General features: G+C 41.7%; 1 protein-coding gene across 2 annotated transcripts in view; it reads right to left on the bottom strand.

Annotated features, from left to right (window-relative positions):
• SIL1 (SIL1 nucleotide exchange factor) overlaps window positions 1–18742 on the bottom strand; it is a 331892-nt gene that overhangs the window by 73131 nt on the left and 240019 nt on the right. For both annotated transcript variants that reach the window (XM_004696651.2, XM_045285135.1), the window contains 2 exons: window positions 12843–13034; window positions 6484–6605 (listed from right to left, as the gene is read on the bottom strand). In XM_004696651.2, coding sequence (XP_004696708.1) covers window positions 6484–6605; window positions 12843–13034 — 314 coding nt within the window. The remainder of the gene's footprint in view (window positions 1–6483; window positions 6606–12842; window positions 13035–18742) is intronic.

Here is an 18742-nt window from a genome sequence, read left to right as displayed (position 1 = left end):
TATGTTGCTGACCTCACAATATCAAAGTTCCTTAAAGTAGAAAAGAAAGGAAGGGTGGTTTTTTAGTAGACAATAATAGTGCAAATAAAAATCCACATAACTTGTTTACAACTAAGTGAAAAAGTGAAGAAAGAAGACTCACGTCATTCAGAAGTTTCAAGCCGGGTGACTACAACAACCATAGTGACAAGAATGGATGAGAGAATAGCAGTGAGAACTAGCTTGTGAAATAAGCGAATCCCAGTTCCTTCTCCTTGAGTCTGAGAGGCAATCAGACAGTCTGGTAGAAGTGGAGGAGTAGACTTCAGGGAAAGGCTAGCCTTAAATGCACACATGAAATTCATCCACAGTGATGGAGGACTTAAACCCATGGGGCGTCAACATGAAATGAGAGAACAGGCACAAGTTCAGAAGAATTTATATGAATAGCCACAATTCAGAAGCAGCAAGAAAATGATGTTGCCAGAAAAAGAAAGGGAAACATAGCAATCAATTACAGATAACGAGAACCAAGAAATTCTAATGACATGGCAGCCAAAATGGAAAGTGTCCAAAGGAAAGGAGTGGTCAACATTTTTGACTGCTGACAAGACATTAACATATCAAAGTTCTTTCTAAAAGTTTCAAGATGGTAGAGACAGAAACCAGATCAAAGGAATGGTGGTTTTGAGAATATTAGCCTTTCACTCATGTGCACACACTTGGACTCCACTACCCCGCCCCACCCCACCCTTGGCTCTCAAGAAAGAATTCTGAAAAGTAAAAAATGAAGTCAATAGAAAGGCTGATGTCAGGCTTGGAGTTGGTGGGTAAGTAACCTGAATACATGGAGAGAAAAAACACTGATGGTGACGGCAAAACCAGGAGAGTGTACAGGGGCTGAAGGTCACAGCAAGAACAGAAAGCATGTTCAACAGAAGAGATGAGGGTACAAAGAGATAATGGGAGTGGTCAAAGAACACAAAATCCTAGAAATAATTTCAACATATCTAGCGGGTGGCAAAAGAGTTAAGAATGATGCATTTCATCAAGGGTGGGGGGTGGCACGCGCCAGGGACAGGGAAATGGCAAGGGATCTAAAATTGATAGCGAGAAGGGTGTAGGGTCCCTAGTGATGTTTGATCAATTGAGATGTACCAGAGAGGAATTACTAAGAGGTAAACAATGGGTGAACATGATAGTGGGGGAGGAGGAAAGAAACAGAGGAAACAATAAGGAAGTAAAAATTACATATATAGGCATAAATATAGATATGTACATATGTTAATATATAAATATCTAAAGATAGATGTATTTATGTAAGTAAATATATGTACACACAAGAAGGAAGCAGGTGGACTTAGGGTCTCTACCCAACTCCCACTTCAGTACAAGAACGGTTTGTTTTAATAATGTGGCAATGTATGATACCTTCCCGACAGGATCGCTGAAGACAAAATAGGTGCATAAGCAAATGTGGTAAAGAAAGCTAATGGTGCTTGGCTATTAAAAACATAGCATCTGGGGTCTCAAAGGCTTTAAGTTTAACAAGCGGCTATCTAGCAGGGAACTAACAAAGCCCACATGGAAGAAGCACACCAGCCTATGTGATCATGAGGTGTCGATGGGAAGAGGTATCAGAAGTTCAAAAACAAGTAATCAAATTGACATGAAAAAGCATAGGCAAAGTGGAGACCCAAAGTCCACTGTAGGATAATGGGACAGTCCCTCACAGAAGGGACACACGGAAGGGACAATATATCCAGGGCATAGTTGAGCACTGATGAAATACATAACTGTCCTCTAGTTCTTTAAAATGTCCTCCTTCCACTATTATGGGCTTAGTTTTACCTCACGAATCTTGCTAGACCTGTACATTGGTACAATTAAGGTCTTACGATGCACAAAATCCAAGATAGATACACCCCTCAGAAACAGTAATGGTAGTAATGATTCCCTGAGGGTACAGGAAGAGGGGTGGGGGGAGGGGAACTGATAGCAATGATGACTGTATAATCCCACTTGAGGGGAACAAACATCAGAATTTTAGGTAAATGGATACATTGGATAATGTAAGTTATGGCAAAAAAAACAACACTCCAATAACAATAATAATAATATATCAAGGTTTCAGGGGGATGGTAGGGGAGGGAGGGAAGGGATAAAGGGGAGCTGATATCAAGGGGTTCAAGAAGAAAGAAAATGTATTGAAAATGATGGTGGCAGCAACTGTACAACTATGCTTGATCTAATGGAACTATGGATTGTAATAATATATGTAAAAGCTCCTAATAAAATGTTAACAACAAAAAAAGAATGTTGTATTTCAGAAATCTCAAGAAAGCCACTAGGTTTCAAGAGGAGATACAGATGAGATGCAGCTATGACCCTGACAAAACTACTTTTAAATGAAGTGGAAAAACCTAAGTGGGGAGAATACAACTGAATACACCACAGAGCCAACAAAGCCCGGGGCAGGTTTCACAGGGTAGACCATACATTTTAGGAAAGGATATGTGCAACCCAAAAATCTGCCTTGAAGATGGAGGGAGAGCGGGCAGGAGAAAAAACTTAGAACAAAATAATCTTCTGGGGACCCATTGCACAGAAAATAACCTCACCTTAACAAATGGCATGAGTACAGCCCTTGCTATATGGGGCTCAGTTCCACACTCTGAAAAATGTGGAGTAGTTCACACAGAAAGACAGTGTAGAGGGAACATTTGCAAGCCCATGCAATTGCCAAATCATACATGCTCAGAGAATACGCGTTGTTAAAGATGGATGTAGGAGACCGAAAGTGATTGAGGCAGAGGACAGCAAAAGCCAGTGTCCTAGAGGTAGGTACATACACCAGTCTTTATAGTTTAACTTCTGGCAATTAAAAAGTAAAGGCTAGGCACAGGGTGACAAGAAGAAATCCAAAGCAAGCAGCCAGTTTGCTGAGAGCTAAAAAAAAAAAAAAAAGATTACAGAAGGCTGCATGGGCTCTGAAATTCACATGGCCTTGCTGAAAATTCCATTATAAAGAAACGCAAATGATTTGTCTGGGACTCCAGAGACTCCTGGTAGGTCAGACTGCAGACAGACACACACAAATGCTTTTGTAAGAAGAAATCAGGTCACAGAAAAGTTGTTCTGTGTTGAGTTTTTTTAGGAGGCGGGGGTGGGGGGAAGGAGGAAGGGGAAGGAGTGCCACCAAGAGAAGATGAAGCTGCTCGAAGCATCAACCTCCCTCCTCCCACCCCCAAATCTCTTTTTGAGGGAGCATGGGCAACGAAGAGCAGAGAATGCGTGCATGAGACCCATAAAGAAGGATGAATGATATTCAAATAGAGCAGTGAACAAACTTCACTTCAGTGGTCATGTAACATTCAGTGGCCATGTCACTTACATTTACGCCAACAATCTCTTCTTGATGTGGAAATAATTGCTTTGTGTTTAACACCAGGGATGTGACACCTTCATCCATAGAGATGCACGGAGGCTTTATTAGGCAATTAACCCAAACAGGCAGATAAACACCTACATGAAGAGGCTAGATTAGCACAGGAGACATGTGGTAGAACACAAGCACTTGAGAAAATGAGGATACAGGTCTGTAATGTAAGAAAAAGATTGAGGTTCAACCTGAGAGAATTTCCTTACAGTGAAAACTCATTTAAAAGGGCACAGCACAATCAGGTGCTGTGATGTTATATGCTGCTGTATATGATGATGATGTTGTTTATATACCACCTTCAAATTCACAGATGCTTTATGATCAGTTTCACCAGATTTACTGTTAAGGCTGGCAGTTCAAAGCCACCCAGAGACTCTGCGGAAGAAAGGCCGAGTGATCCAAAGGGTCACAGCTATAAAAACTCTCTCTGGGGCACATGTCTACTCTGTAACACACATCAGTCACCAGGAGTTGGTATCAATTCAACAGCCACTGGTTTGGCTGTTTCCCTTTTATTGTATTTTCATTCAGCCTTAGGGTGACATGCACAGGACATCGATCTATTATTTTCCTCCATTAACAAATCCAAGAGCTGAGGCTTACCACCACCACCATCACTGCCAACAATAACAATAACAAAACCAAACCCTCCGCCACAATTGATTTCAACTCATAGCAACCCTACAGGAGAGCGGAGCTGCCCATACGGTTTCCAAGCCTATAACACTTTTACGGAAGCAGACTACCACATCTTTTTCCAGTGGAGCAAATGGTGGATTTGAATAGCCAATCTTTGGGTTGGCAGCCAAAAGTACTTTCACCATTGCACTACCTGGCTTCTCCAGTTGAGGTCTAGAAAGGTAAAATCACTTGACCATGGGCACACAGCTAGCAAATGGTGAAAACTGAACGTACACTCAGATTTTCTGACTCTAAATGCAGTGGTTCTCCCAAATAAACACCTGGATGAATGGGGCAGTAGTCTCGCCCATCAACAGAGAGCTCCAAGGAACCACTTCTGGATAACCCCCTCTGCCCTGGAATTCCACAATTCCAAGGTGCTGACTCTCCCTTGAATGCCCTCTCCACAGCTGGCCAGCTCATTCAGTCACTGTTGTATGCATGTCCACGCGTGAGCACCCATATATGAGCACATGTATGATCACAGGGAGATGCAGGGGCAGTATCCAGAGTAAATAATGCATATCAGATTAGCACACTGAAACTTGCCTGAGTAGAAACATTCTTACCTTGCATCAAGCTCCTCTTTGCATAAAACAGTGACATTTTCATGATGTTCAGGAGCCTGCTGTTGGCTTCCAAAAGCTCTGGCGCCATACCATGCTGTCAGTGTAACGGCTCTCTAGTGAGCCATCAAAAGCCCAGCTAGAGCATTTTGAATACAGCAGTTCGCTTGCCACCCAAACACTAAATTGCGTGTTTTCTATTTATCTCTATTTAAATTTTTAGTGATGAGGAATAAATGTTAACACGGTCTTACGCTAATACAATCACAGAAAAGTCTTAATAATGCCACATACTGGCACAGCCTCTGGCTAAGTTACGGTTTGCTAGACAGGCCCAATGCATGCCTTTCAAGTTACTTAGCCCACCTTAACTAGGATGTGACAGCAAGATGCTAATTTTCCCCAAGAAATGTATTTTTAGCAGCAATGGCAAGAGACATGTAGGATAATTTGTTCAGACTGAAGGTGGAAAGAAGGTACTTGAGCTCACCAGAAAGATTTCCAAGAAGGTCTGAAGTGAGAATAATTATGTTTGACTCAATTCTTTTGTGGCTTGAAAGCAAAAGTTGAGCCTCATGAGGGTAATACCAATGGCTGAAACCAGAATGACCAATGACACACTCACAAAAGCTCTCCTTTTCCAGGGGAGGACTGCCCAGGAGAGTCTCCGGTACTGAGGGGTGGGACCAGGTGAGGTGATGTCTCCCTGGAGGCCTCAGCTTTGCCCGTCAACAACACAACGGCAGGGGAGCTGGAAGATCTAGGCAGAGTACTGCTAAGGGAAACTAGAAGGAGAAAGGCCTGCAGTGCTCCCAGCCTCGCCTCACAGAACACCACTTCTCGGCTTCGCAACTCTGTCCCCCCAGTTTACTAGGATAAGATGCTGGGGCCTTTCAGAAGGAGAGGGTGTCAGACTGAGGTTCTGAATAAATAAAGATGACCATGAATGAATGGAAAAGAAAATCTTTTCAAAACAAAGCCTCCAATGTTCAGAATACCCTTTTCTCCTAGAGTATATCACAGTCCCTGCAGTCAAGCCAGGCAACTCCTAACTAGCCATCATACCCATGTCACTGCATCAGAGATCAGAAGGTTGGTTCCCATTTCAGAGGGACAGATGGTGCAGACAGCAGAGATCAGGAGTGGGAGGAATTACAGCTGTAGTGGACCAAGGGCAGTATGAAAGCATCCCGGCCTTTCGAGGAGGAGTATAACGATGTGTGTAGTGCCCACCTATCTTTCTGTATCCACTCTGTGGAGATGAGGCCTCCCCGTTCCTCTTGCCTGATCAGTCTTCTAGCACAAGCCGGAATAATTGAAATTCTAAACAACTCTCAACGCAGAGAGCACAATAAGCTGGCTGCATGTTGATTGGCTCTGAAGAACAGAGGAAGGCACAATCTCCCCAATAGGCCTTCCTTGGTCAGGTTCATCATTTATTCATCACAAGATGTAGCTTCACTGTCAAAAGGATCAACTCCTAGAGTTTATTCCCTCCCTCCCTTCTATCTATGCTTGGCCTATCTTTATTAGCTTTGAATGAAACACAGCGTGGGATCAAAAAATGTGTTATTAAATGTCCACACATAAAAAGTCAGGGGGAACAAAGAGTCACAGATGGTGGTACTATAGATAAAGATTTATATCTATTTGGGATGAGGGCAAAGTCATACTCCAGTCTCTTTGGGATAATTCTGAAGTGCGATAAGGATCTGTAGAACTTTAACTTTCCATCCCAGGCCAAGAATGATGCTAGATTTCAGCAGCAGGGCCCAAACCATCCCAGCAGAGGAAAAGTCGATCCACACTGCTCACCTGGAAAAGGCCGCTCCCAGCACGAATGCAGCGTACTCCTTCACCAGAGGCTCTGTGCTGTTCAGCCCATTGATCACCACTTGGAGACCCCCAAAGGAAAGTAGGTCCTGAGCATTATCCATCTGCAACAAAGGCACTGCTTAGTACAGTACAACCATCAAGGGGAAAAGAGCTCTCCTTACATCCTTTCTTTTGGTGGCCACCCAAAAGCAAACATCAAGACTAAGCAACAAACAATGGTGGTAAAAAATTAACTAAAAATCTAAATCTTAAAACTGAGATCTTCTAATTCGTCTAATATTATTTATGAGCACCTATGTGAAAATCAACGGAAATGGCACCTACCTATTGCTTATGCCAAACATGTCCTGGAAAATTCCAATACCATAATGAGTCACAAAGCTAACTCTCAATGTACAAGCTGTTAACACAAAGAACCCGGCGTCATCAGGATCATTAAATGTGCCCTGCTTCCTGTTCAGGTCCAGTTCCATTGAGGACAGGGGAAGCAGCAGACTTAAACAATAAAAATTAAAATTTTAAAAGCTGTTTTTTAATTAGAAGCCAGGAACTATAAAGGTGACACAGCACTGAGGATGCTGGATGAGTGTTAGAAAAACAATGCCCTTCTCCTCTTCCCACTTCTTTACCTCCTAGTCGAAGGCTGATTGAATCTGAGGACATTCATAAGATCTTCAAGCAAGCCTCTCAAAGGGTTTAGCTTAGTCTGTGTTAATGTCTCGTGGCCACTGTAACAGGCAGTGTAGAACATTTCCATCATCCCATAAAAAGCTCTACTGGACACAGAGGCCTAGACTATCATTTAAGGCCCAAATCCCTGTGTCCAGACTCCCTCCTATTCTAGATGGGAAACTTGGGATGCCCCAAGTTTCATTAGTATGTTGAAATGAGAAGGCTCCTTCCTCAGAAAGGTCAGTATACCCTGGTTCCCCCATGTAGTAACTGCTATCTCCCTTGGCAATATCTTTGTTGTACATAGGCTGCCTCTTATCTACAGGGTGATCCCAATTTACAAATCATCAGGAAAACTCAGGAAGCTAGGCTCAACAACTACTGATTTGTATTCCTTTCCCTCCACATCTCACAGAGACATTTCATGTCTAACTCTGCTCTTGCCTCTACCTCCAAACGACAAGAGGACTGTGATAGAGAAATGGAGTTTTAAAGGACAGCACCGTATTAGATTCTGCCAATATTTTTAGGTAGGCTCAGCTTGCTTTTAACACTTAAAAACAAAATCATTCCTATAAATTTTGATGTGATAATCCCCACAATGGGGGAGGAGGAGACATACTTACCAAATCCACTACCATTGAACTCTTAACTCACAGGGACCCTACAGGACAGAGTAGAACTGCTCTGTGTGTTTCCAAACGTGTAACTCTTTACAGTTGTAGAAAGCCTCATCTTTCTCCAGAGGAGTGGTTGGTGTTTTTGAACTGCTGACCTTGCTTAGAAGTCCAATGCAGAAACAACTAAGTCATGAGGGCTCCTAATCTCCACAGAACAAGAGCTTTTTTGTTTTTGCTTTGTTTTGTCTCTCTGTCTATGTCCATGGCTGTAGCCCCACTGTCTAGAACAGAGCTGGGCATATACTTAGGAGCTCAATAAATAATCATGGGATAAATTTTATCATAAAAAATGTTCCCTAAACTAACCCCATGATGAGTCAAATAGGCAATCTGAGGAGTCTGGCACCATAAGCCTGAAGAAACAGTCCATCTAAAGTTGTGAAATACGTATCCAGTCGGCTCTGCCATGTGGCCATATCAAAGTCAGGAGTTGTCTGCTCCAATCTGTCCTATGAAGAGGAATGGTTAACAGGCTACAACCAGCTAACGATGGCATTCCGAGTTGAGTGTTTTGCTGATATAAACACAAGTAATATTTACTGAGCCATTCTTCCTCACAGGTTCCTATTTTACAAATCTAAGAATCCATGGTCTTTCCTTTGATTCCCTTTTGCTTAGGTTTTCCTGATATAAAATCAAGGCTGTCATTTCACGTCTGGGTCAGTCACGTATCGGAGTTGGTATGAGTTCCTAGCAGAGCAGCTGCCATGCTGACCACCACAAAGCAGTACATCCCACAGCCCTAGAGGTGCTATCTAGATTCTCCTGTTCGTTTTCACACTGATCATTCGCTATAAGATAGAGGCTGACATTTTGGACAAACATTTCAGTCTTTTGGAGATTCTTCTTATTTATATTATCACTGGAGGTGAGGGAGCAAAGAGTCATTCTGCCCACTGCACACCTGAAGGGCCTAGCTCCAACAGCTGGGCCTGACCCAATGTCATGAGAACAGGCATAACCGGAGCCCAGGTCTGAAGCTTTTCATCCAGGGCTGGAGCAGGAACTCTTCCCAGGCTGCCTTTCGGATGGGTCAGGACATGCAGAGGGGGGCTCAAGGCAGAGGGAGGGAGCACATTAGGAAGCAGACAGAAGGAGAACTGTGCCAATACTCAGGAGGAAAAGAGGGAACCAGAGCACCGACAAGGCAGCGAGAGAACAGGAAACAGAGAAAGGGAGAAACCGTGGTTAATAATTGAGGAGTCACAAGAGGGAAAACAAATACACTACCCCAGGGTGGATAGGGCAGACAGAAGCTGCTCCTCATAAATAACTCACAAACTGTTTCCCACATACAAGGTTTGGCTTTTCACAAAGTCTGTTTAATAATTCACATGTGACTATAAGGAATCCGCGGGCAGACCCAGTTCAGGTCCTTGAAGCCCCGGGCTCTTTAAACCTTCCATTCAGTGAGTCTAAATGGGAATAGACTAGTGAATCTCCTGGCTTGAACAGTCCTGTTATTCAAAGCAAGCACTATGTAGCCCCAACTCCCCATTATAACTGGAACTCAAGGTCAAGATCTATCTTCAATCCTCCTGTGAAATGCCAACTTAGCAGTGTAGAAAATGGCAACCTGAGGGACCGACCTAAACCAAAGGTCTTACATTTCCAAGCAAAAGCCCAGTGACCCAGAATATGTATGATTCTTCTACCAAGAAGTGCAACCTTGATTTCAACTAGGGGACTGGTTCCTGGGCTGGTCTCTGGCTGTACAACAAAATAGTTTTCCAGTGACCCATGAAAGCAGAATGGAATGTCACTCTAGGGATGACACTGCCAGAAGACTGAAGGGTGGGGGTGGGGTTCACAGAAGCACTGCTAGCTCAAGACTCCTGTGCCCTCTCTTCCTTCCAGGTATGATAAGTTCTCCAGTCACCTTGGCCTTGGCCTTTCATGGTGCAACTAAAGCCAAGAGCCTATAGAACCAGACACTTCAATATCCACCTCAAGTATATTAAGATGTGGGGGGGTGGACAAACAACCACCAGCTGTCAACATCAGAGCAGGACTAAGTTGGCCAAGAACACCTAGGATCCTTAATCCTTAAAATATCTAGAATGGAAATGCTGTTGGAGCTTCCTTTTTTTTACCCTGGGGAGAAAGATTAGAAAGAACGAGAACAAGAATGGGAACCCAGGTCTATTTTTTCCTCAGCAGGATCACAGTCCTCCTATTGAAGGCATGCGCGAGAGTTATGAGCAAGGAGGGCAGAGGAAGAGGCGGCTCCATAATTCCTGTGGCTGTAGTATATACTCAGCCCCGCTCACAACAAAAGCTGGCAAGAGCAGACAGAGAGGCTATCTTTTAGCCTAGTTTTGAGAGGAAAAGGATGCTGCCATGCATGGGAGGGCACTGATGAGGATCTCAAACAAGCCTCTGATCAGGATTGTATGGCCTTCCTGGGCCACCATCATCCCTAGTCTAAATGACTGCAAGGGACTCCTATCTGGTCTCCATACTACTTCTCAACAAAGGAGCTGGAGAGATCCTTTATAAGCAAGTCAGATTAAGTCATTCTGTTCCTCCATATTATCCACCTTTATCCAATTTCTTTTTCCCCCATGGTCTTCACAGTCCCCCAAGATTTCCCTCCCATTATCTCTGAGCTTTATCTACTTTTCCTCCCTCCTCCTCAGTTCTAACCACACTGAGCTCCCTGCAGTTCTTTGCACACCTGAGTAGATATACTCCCCACCTCAGTGCTTTTGACTTGGCTGTTGTTCCTTCCTGAAGTGCTCCTTCCCAACACTCACGATCCTTACCCTGTTTATCTTTTTCCATAGTACTTATCACCTTTAAACACATTATCATTTACTTGTTAGGATTATTGTCTGTCTGCTTAATTTTATTCATAGATATGTCTCAAGTGCCTGGAATAATGCCAGGGATCAAACACTCAATAAATTGATTTATTAAATAAGTGAATGAATTCTCTTGGCCCCTTCGCTTTAGCTCCACCTATACCCTTCTGAACTTCAATCAAAAGGCATCAGGTTCCTGTGAGAGGCCACCCAGTTATGAGCACAGGGTTTTGGGTTAGACAGATCTTGTTGTAAAGCCTAGCTCTACCCCACTCACTAGCCTCAGTGACCTTGGGCAGTTGCATAACCCCACAGTTCCTCAATTCCCTCAACTATAAGATGGGGTTGAGAGTATCACTCACAAGCAGCTGTGGGAAGTCCAAGAGTTAATGTAAACAAAGCCCTAGAATCAGAGCCTGACATGTAATATACTCCATAAATCTTTATAATTATAATACAAGTCTGATCAATCACTTTCTGCTTTAGATTTTTCAATGGTTCTTAATCAACAGCGTGATCTCCAAAACACCTGACTCCCTAACTTCTCCTCTGTATCCATGCTATCCCCACCTTCTGGTCTCTGATCCAGTCATTACAACTTTTTTTCAGGTCCTCAATCAAGGTTAGTCACTGCCTAAGAATCAGGTATATGCTGTCTCCTCTTCCTGAGCTGCTTTAACCCAAAGGCTAGCAAACTTTTTTTACCAGAAGCCTGATATTAAATATGCGTGCCTTTGTGAGCCATGAGGTTTCTTTCACAACTATTCAAGCTTGCCCTTGTAGCATGAAAATAGCCACAGATAATATGTAGACAAGTGGTTGTGGCTATGTTCCAATAAAACTTTATTTACAAAAGCTGGCAGCAGGCTAGAATTAGCCCACAGTTAGTCTACTGAACCCTGCTGTAATTCATTGTTAAGGATTGAATTGTATACCCCCACATATATATGCTATGCATCCTAACCTCTGTATCTGTGGATATAATCCTGCTTGGGAATAGGGAATTCTTTGTCATGTTAATAAATCCACAGCAGTGTAGGTTGGGTCTGAAACCAATGACTTTAGAGATCTTGAGAAATTAAAGATTAGGCCCAGAAGATCACCAAAAAAATTGAAAAATAGGAGCCAGGAAAAAAAGCAAGGATCTCCCTCCAGTACTAACACAGAAAGAAAGCCTTCCCCTAGAACCAGTGTCCTGAATATAGACTTTTGGCCTCCCCAACTGTGAGAATGGAGACCTGGTGACACAAGGGTTAAACACTCAGCTGCTGCATTAAAGATTGGTGGCTCAAACTCACCAGCCACTCCACAGGCAAAAAGACCTGGCATCCTGCTCCTAAAAACATTACAGCCTAGGAAATCCTGTGGGGCAGTTTTGCTCTGACCTATAAATTCCTACATGTCAGAATCAACTCACCAGCACACAAGAAGCTCTGAGAAAATCAACTTCTGTTCATTAAAGTCACCCACTGTGGTTATGCTATAGCAGCACTAAAAAAGTAAACCGCATCCTCTTTGCCCAGCCAACCCTCACACTCTCACCGCCACGGAGTCAATGCAACTCCTAGTGACCCTATAGGACAGTGTGGAACTACTCCTGTTGAGTTTCAAAGACTGTCAGCTGTTTCCAGAAGTAAAAAGCCCATCTTTCTCCCACAAAGTGACTGGTGGTTTCAAACCGTGGACCTCACAGTTCACAGCCCAATGAGTAACCACTAAACCACCAGGGCTCCAACCCTTCCTCATCCTTTAATGCTCAGTTGAAGTGTCACATTCTCAGAGAAACTTTCCATAATGCCTTGATGAGGCTGTTCCCCTTGTATACTCCCATATCACCTTTGAAGTTCTTATCACCATCTTTTAGTACCTCATTACTTAATTGTCCATTTGGCTGCTCCGTTTTCATAATATGTTCCACAGCACAGGGACATGTATGTTTTATCTCTGTTGAAGCTGCAGTGTCAAACAATGAAAGAGGTAAAGCTTCAAATGAAAGGGAGGCTGGCTTCTAAGAATATACCTCACTAAAAGCAGACAGTCACCTAGATTAGTAATAAGCTATGCCCTGAGGGGACAGGGGTATGGGGGGAGATGCTAATGTCATTTTCTTAGGGTTTAGGGCAGACAGATCTATTTTTGTAGTTGCTGATTAAAAGTCAGAGTCATGGACAAAGGACAATACCTGATGGACATAATATTCCAGATCAAAGAGTGCGGCAATCTTTTCTTCCAGACTGGAGCTGGAACTATTGAATTTGTTGATCAGCCGTACCATGATTTGCATGTCAGTCTCAATGACAACATTCAGCTCAGCAAAGTCCTTCTTCAGTTCCTCAATGGGGCGGAAGAGGCGCTTTACCTCTGCCTGCCTTGCCTAAAGAAACGGCAAAAAAGATGGTTAACCAAACTGACCGGAGACTTCTACTTCAAGACCTCTGTGGTATACCAGAGCTGCCCTTCCCAACAAAGGACTGCTGCTCCAGGGCTCATGGCCTTTCAACGTGCCTTCTAAGATGCCCCAGGAGCCAACCTCAGAGCCCAGCCACATAGCTCTCTACTCCAAACCACACTCACCAGCTTCCCAGGCCTACTGAGTCTAGCTTTACCTCCAACACTGAGAACGTCTTCTTGTAATCACTGTGGTCAGGGGAAGTAATGGAAGCTCGTCTTGGGCCTCCTGCCTCAGAGGGGGCAGCTGAGGTCTGAAACCAAAATCAAACTCACTGCCACTGAGTCGATTCCTCCTCACGGAGACCCTGTAGGCAGGGTAGAACTGCCCCCAGGAGTTTCCGAGACCGTAACTCTTCATGGGAGTAGGAAGCCTCCTCTTTCTCCCACAGAGCAGCTGGTGGTTTCAAAGCTGCTGACAGTGCGTTTACCATGGGACCACGACACCACCAGGGTCTCTAGTGTCCACACTCAGAATAGCTGGACCTTGCCCTGGCCCCCTAGCCACATTTTAGAGAAACCTGGACAGAGGAAACTAGGGAAAGAACTGTCAGCGCAGGAACAATTTTCTCATGAAAATTAAATCATTACTGTCAATCTAACCACAGGTGTACAATTTGTTCAACTGTTTGAAATGGCTAAATTACTGTATGTACTATATTCAAATCTCAACATTTTTCCCTCAACCCCTCCCCACCCCATACATATACAAAGATTGTTAAATGAAATTATGTTGAAATTGAATAAAGAGCTTTAATTGGATATTTTATACACGTGATACACAGTTTTCTTTCCAGTTTCACAGGCTGGTGCTTACAAAAGAGAGCCAGGAAGGTTACAGCGGTTTCTGTCTCTACCTTCCAAGAAAAATTAAAAGGCACGGATATTTATAAAAAGCAGGATGATGAGCAGCTGTCAGCTCCAAATTGCTCATCTATTACCTATGAGTTTCTCTGCCTAGTTCCAAGCACTCCATAGAAACATCAACCAGAGAAATGAATCAGCCTATCTTTAAAAAGATAAGCTCCTGGCAGAGCAACCACTTCTATGGGGTGCCACATCCTGCTTCTTTGTGCAAAAGCAACAGTGGAAGGTTCTCTCTGTACCCAGCTAGTGGACCCTGGATAGTCGATCAAGGCTGGGCAAAGAGGCCTGGAAAGGCTGAGTAACAGCCTGGTTATTCCAGGTTTGCAATAACATGAAAGTGAGCAGGGAAAGAAATTCAGCACCTATGCCTTACAACAGCAGCATGTGCCTGGCCCTCACAGAAAAGACCTTCGTTATATCTTTTCATTCTGAAATACTTACAGAAAGTTATAAAAATAAGGTGACACATACCCTTCATTCAGCTTTCCCTCACTGTGGCATCCTACATAATGACAGTACAATATCAAACAAAAAAAAACTGACAAAGGAACAATACTATCAACTGGACCACAAGCCTTACTCATTCAGATTTCACCAGTTTTCTCTCCCCCACCCCACCATCTCTCACACACACAGTGTGTGCATGTAGTTCAATATCACTGTATCCAATATATAGTTTAATGTAACCAACTGTCAAGCTACTGTTTTCCTCCATCACCACGGAAGAACTTTACTGGGCTTCTCTTTGAGATATGCATCATCCTCTCAAGCCATCTACCATACCTGTGTCACGGCAACTACTATTTTGTTCTCCATTTCTGTAATTCCAGCATTTAAGGAATGTTATATAAACAGACTCCTACAGTATGTAACCTTTTGAGATTGGCTTTCCTTCATTGAGATCTATCCAAGCTACTGCACAGTACTAGCTTAACCATTCGCCTACTGAAGAACATCTGAGTTGTTTTCAGATTGTGGCTACTATGACTAAAGTTGCTAGCAACATTTATGTACAGATTATTCATGAGCATTAAGTAATTATCTCTCTGAGATAAATGCCCATGGCTGCAACTGCTGGGTCATATGATAAGCTTATGTTTACTTTTATAAGGAAGTGTCAAACTATGTTTCAGAGTAGCTGTACTTTTTTCTAATTCCCACCAGCAATGTATGAAAAATCCAGTTTCTCCACATCCTCACCAGTATTTACCATTAGTTTCATTTTTCATTTTAGCCATTCTAATACATGTGCAAGAAGACTGAATTCTAGTCGTAGATGTAATTCACATTTCCCTAAGGGCCAGCATGAGTGCTATTTGCCATCCACATATTCTCTTGGGCTGTTGGGTGCAAATTCTTAGTATATTCTAGATACAAGTCCTTTGTCAAACTCAGGCACTCCTTGCTTTGTGTGATTCCAATACCTACCCATTTCAAATATCATGGTATAAATAATCCCAATTCCCCAACATGACTCAAGTGTCTGTTCACACAGTATATTAACCATGAGTGACTGCTGCTAGCTCTTCAGCCCACAATCACTATATAAATTAAAAATGTCCATAATGAGGTAACCAATCTCATCACTTCTTCCAAAGTCTATCACTGATTGGTTACTGTGTATCTGTCATTTAGTTCACAAACAAATGCAAAGTGTGTGGTTGTGTTACCTGATCATTTTCCAATGATAAGCTTATATAACACTTTATAAAAATGCATAATGGAAAGAGACAATTGATTAACAAAGATGGAAGTAGAGAACCAAAAGTGGTAACTCTAGAATGAAATTACACTTGAACATAACTGGAGTTATTGAAGAAATAATTGGGAGAAGGTTAATTTGCTTCTACTCTATATACTCCAGATATGCAGCTAGAGGAATTTGACAAAGACCTACTTAATGAAATAGAAAAGTGACCAACAAGAACAAGTGACATCAGCAAATGACTTCACATTGAGGGAATTCTCACAAACATTTCACAACAATGGTAGCATACAGGATAAAATGTTGGAAGCTGATCTATCCTAAGAAAGGAGTATGATAATTCACCAAGACACAGCAAGGACGCTTGCTTTATAGCATGGAAGACAACCCCTGTTCAAACTTATTGGTTAGTTGCTTTTAAACATATTTTATTGAGTTTTTGGTAAAAGTTTGCACAGCAAATTTGGTTCCCATTTCTACACATACTGGTTAGTGACACTGGTGAATTTTCCAGTGTCAGCATTCTCATGATTTCCATTTTTCTTGATTCCATGCCTACCCCAGCCTTCCCTGTCTTCTGACTCTTGGTAAGCTTTTTACAAAGGAATAAAAAAAATTCTCCATGTTCCTAAATTTTAAGCACATTAAATAATATTAGTATTATTATTTATCATTTCCCAATACATTTATGATTGCCACAATAGCTGTTTTAATGCTTGGATGAAAAAATTTTAAGGTTGTGAACAATCATATTATTTCTCCATTGATTAAAATCTATGCAGTTCAGGTTGCCCGGCTATTTTTATGGCCTTATACTATCATGCATAGCTAAGACTGCTACTATGTAATTTGCAAGTATTTTCTCATCTTCTCACCTCTTAACAGAACCTTTCACAGGGCAGGAGTTTTTCATTTTGATGAAGTCAACTTCTCAACATTTCCTTTTATGGGCTGTGCATTGGGTGTCATGTCTTAAGAACTTCCGTCTAATCTTAGTTTCCAAAGATACGTTTTAAGTTTCACATTTTACATTAAAATCTATTCTTGATTTTGAATTAAGTTTTTAATATGGTAAGGTTAATTTATTTACGTAATTGCCTGTGGATGTCTACCACATGCTGAAAAGACTCTTTTTACTGAATTGCATCTGCATCTCTGTCAAAAAATCAGTTGGGTGTAGGTATGGATCTAGTTCTGGGGTTTCTACTTTGTTCTATTGATGTGATACTGATATTACATCATCTTGATTACTGTAGTTGTCAAGTATATCTTAAAATTGGGTAGAGTAATTCCTCCCATTGTATTAGTCATTTTTAAAAATTCTTACAGCTATTTTGGTTCTTTTTCCACATTAATTTCAGAATGTTGTTGCTAGGTGCCATCAAGTTGGTTCCAACTGAGGAACTCTATGTACCACTGGAGGAACACCCCCTGGTGGTGTGCCATCCTCACAATCGTTCTGATGTGTGAACCCACGGTTGCAGCCACTGTGTCAATCCATCTTGTCCAGGGTCTTCCTCTTTCTCACTGTCCCTCTACTTTACCAAGCCTGCTTTCTTTTTTCAGGAACCGATCTCTCCTGATAAAATGTCCTAAGTATATAAAATAAAGTCTTGCCAACCCTGGTCTCTAAGTTGCGTCCTGGCTGTACTTCTTCCAAGAGAGATTTGTTTGTTTTTTGTTTTTTTTGTTTTTTGGTACTGCATGATATTTCAAAGTTCTTTACCAGCACCACAGTCCAAATCCATCAATCCTTCTTCAGTCTTCTTTATTCAATGTCCAACTTTCACAATGCACATGAGACAACTGCAATCACCAAGGCTTCGGCCAGGCACACCTTAATCCTCAAAGTAACATCCTTATTTTTCAACACTTTAAATTTCACAATAAATTTATCTATATTAAAAATCTTGCTGGAATTTGGATAGAAATTGCACTAAACCAATAGATCAATTTGGGGAGAACAGACATGTTTACTATGTTGAGTCTTCCAATCCATGGGCACAGTTTGTCACTTTATTTATTTAAATATTGTTTTATTTTATCAGTGTGTTATAATTTTCAGGAGCCCTGGTAGCAGGCCTGCAGTTGAATCCACCAGTTGCTGCAGGAAATGAAGATGAGGCTTTTTTTATTCCTATAAAGATTAACAGCCTTGAAAACCCAAAGGGACAGTTCAACTCTATCCTACAAAGTTCTATGAGTTGAAATCAACTCAATGACAATGAGGTTTGAGTTGTTTGGGCTGTAATTTTCAGCATGTAGATATTATACATGTTTTGTTAAACTTATTACTAAGAATTTCACTTTGGAGGGAACTATAAATTGTCTTTTTATTTCAATTTTCAAATATTTGTTGCTGTTATCCAGAAATACTATTTATTGGAGTTGGTCTTGTATGCTGCAGCCTGTCGGAGTTTTCACTTATTCATTCTAGAAGGTTCTTTGTGTAAGGTCTTGGGGGTGTCTATATAGACCATCATGTCATCTGGAAATATAAATAGTGATAATTCTTCCTTTTCAATCTCTATGCCTTTTATTTTCTTTACTTGCCTTATTGCATTGCTTGGGGCCATAATGAATAAGAGTGTTAGTAGATATCCTTGCCATGCTCCTGATTATAACAGCAAATCATTTGGTCTTTATCAAGTATGGCATTGGATGCAGATGTTTTTGTGGATATTCTATCAGGCTGAGAAAAGTCCTCTCTATTTCTAAACTTCTGAATTTTTATCATGAGTGGGTGTTAAATTTCACCAAATTTTTGTTTTGTTTGGATAATTTAAATCATGGACTTTTTCTCTTTAGTTTTCAAAAAGATGGATTGCATGAGATTAATTTTCATATATTAAGCCATCCTTGCATCCCTAAAATTAACCTCACTTGGTTATGGTGTGTAATTCTTTCTCTACTGCTGAATTCAATTTGCTAATATTTTGCTGACGGATATCAGTCTGCATTCTTATTTTGTTTGGTTTAGTTTAGGTATCAGTATATATACTGTCATTATAAAATAAGTTGGATATTGGCACTCCTTGCTTTGTGTGATTCCAATACCTACT

This window comes from Echinops telfairi, unplaced genomic scaffold (assembly GCF_000313985.2).
Source record: "Echinops telfairi isolate 266 unplaced genomic scaffold, ASM31398v2 ScPeMD7_7469;HRSCAF=8507_1, whole genome shotgun sequence".
NCBI classification, from domain to species: Eukaryota; Metazoa; Chordata; class Mammalia; order Afrosoricida; family Tenrecidae; genus Echinops; species Echinops telfairi.
Note: the sequence above shows the minus strand (reverse complement) of the source record. Positions and strands in the feature narration are given on the sequence as shown.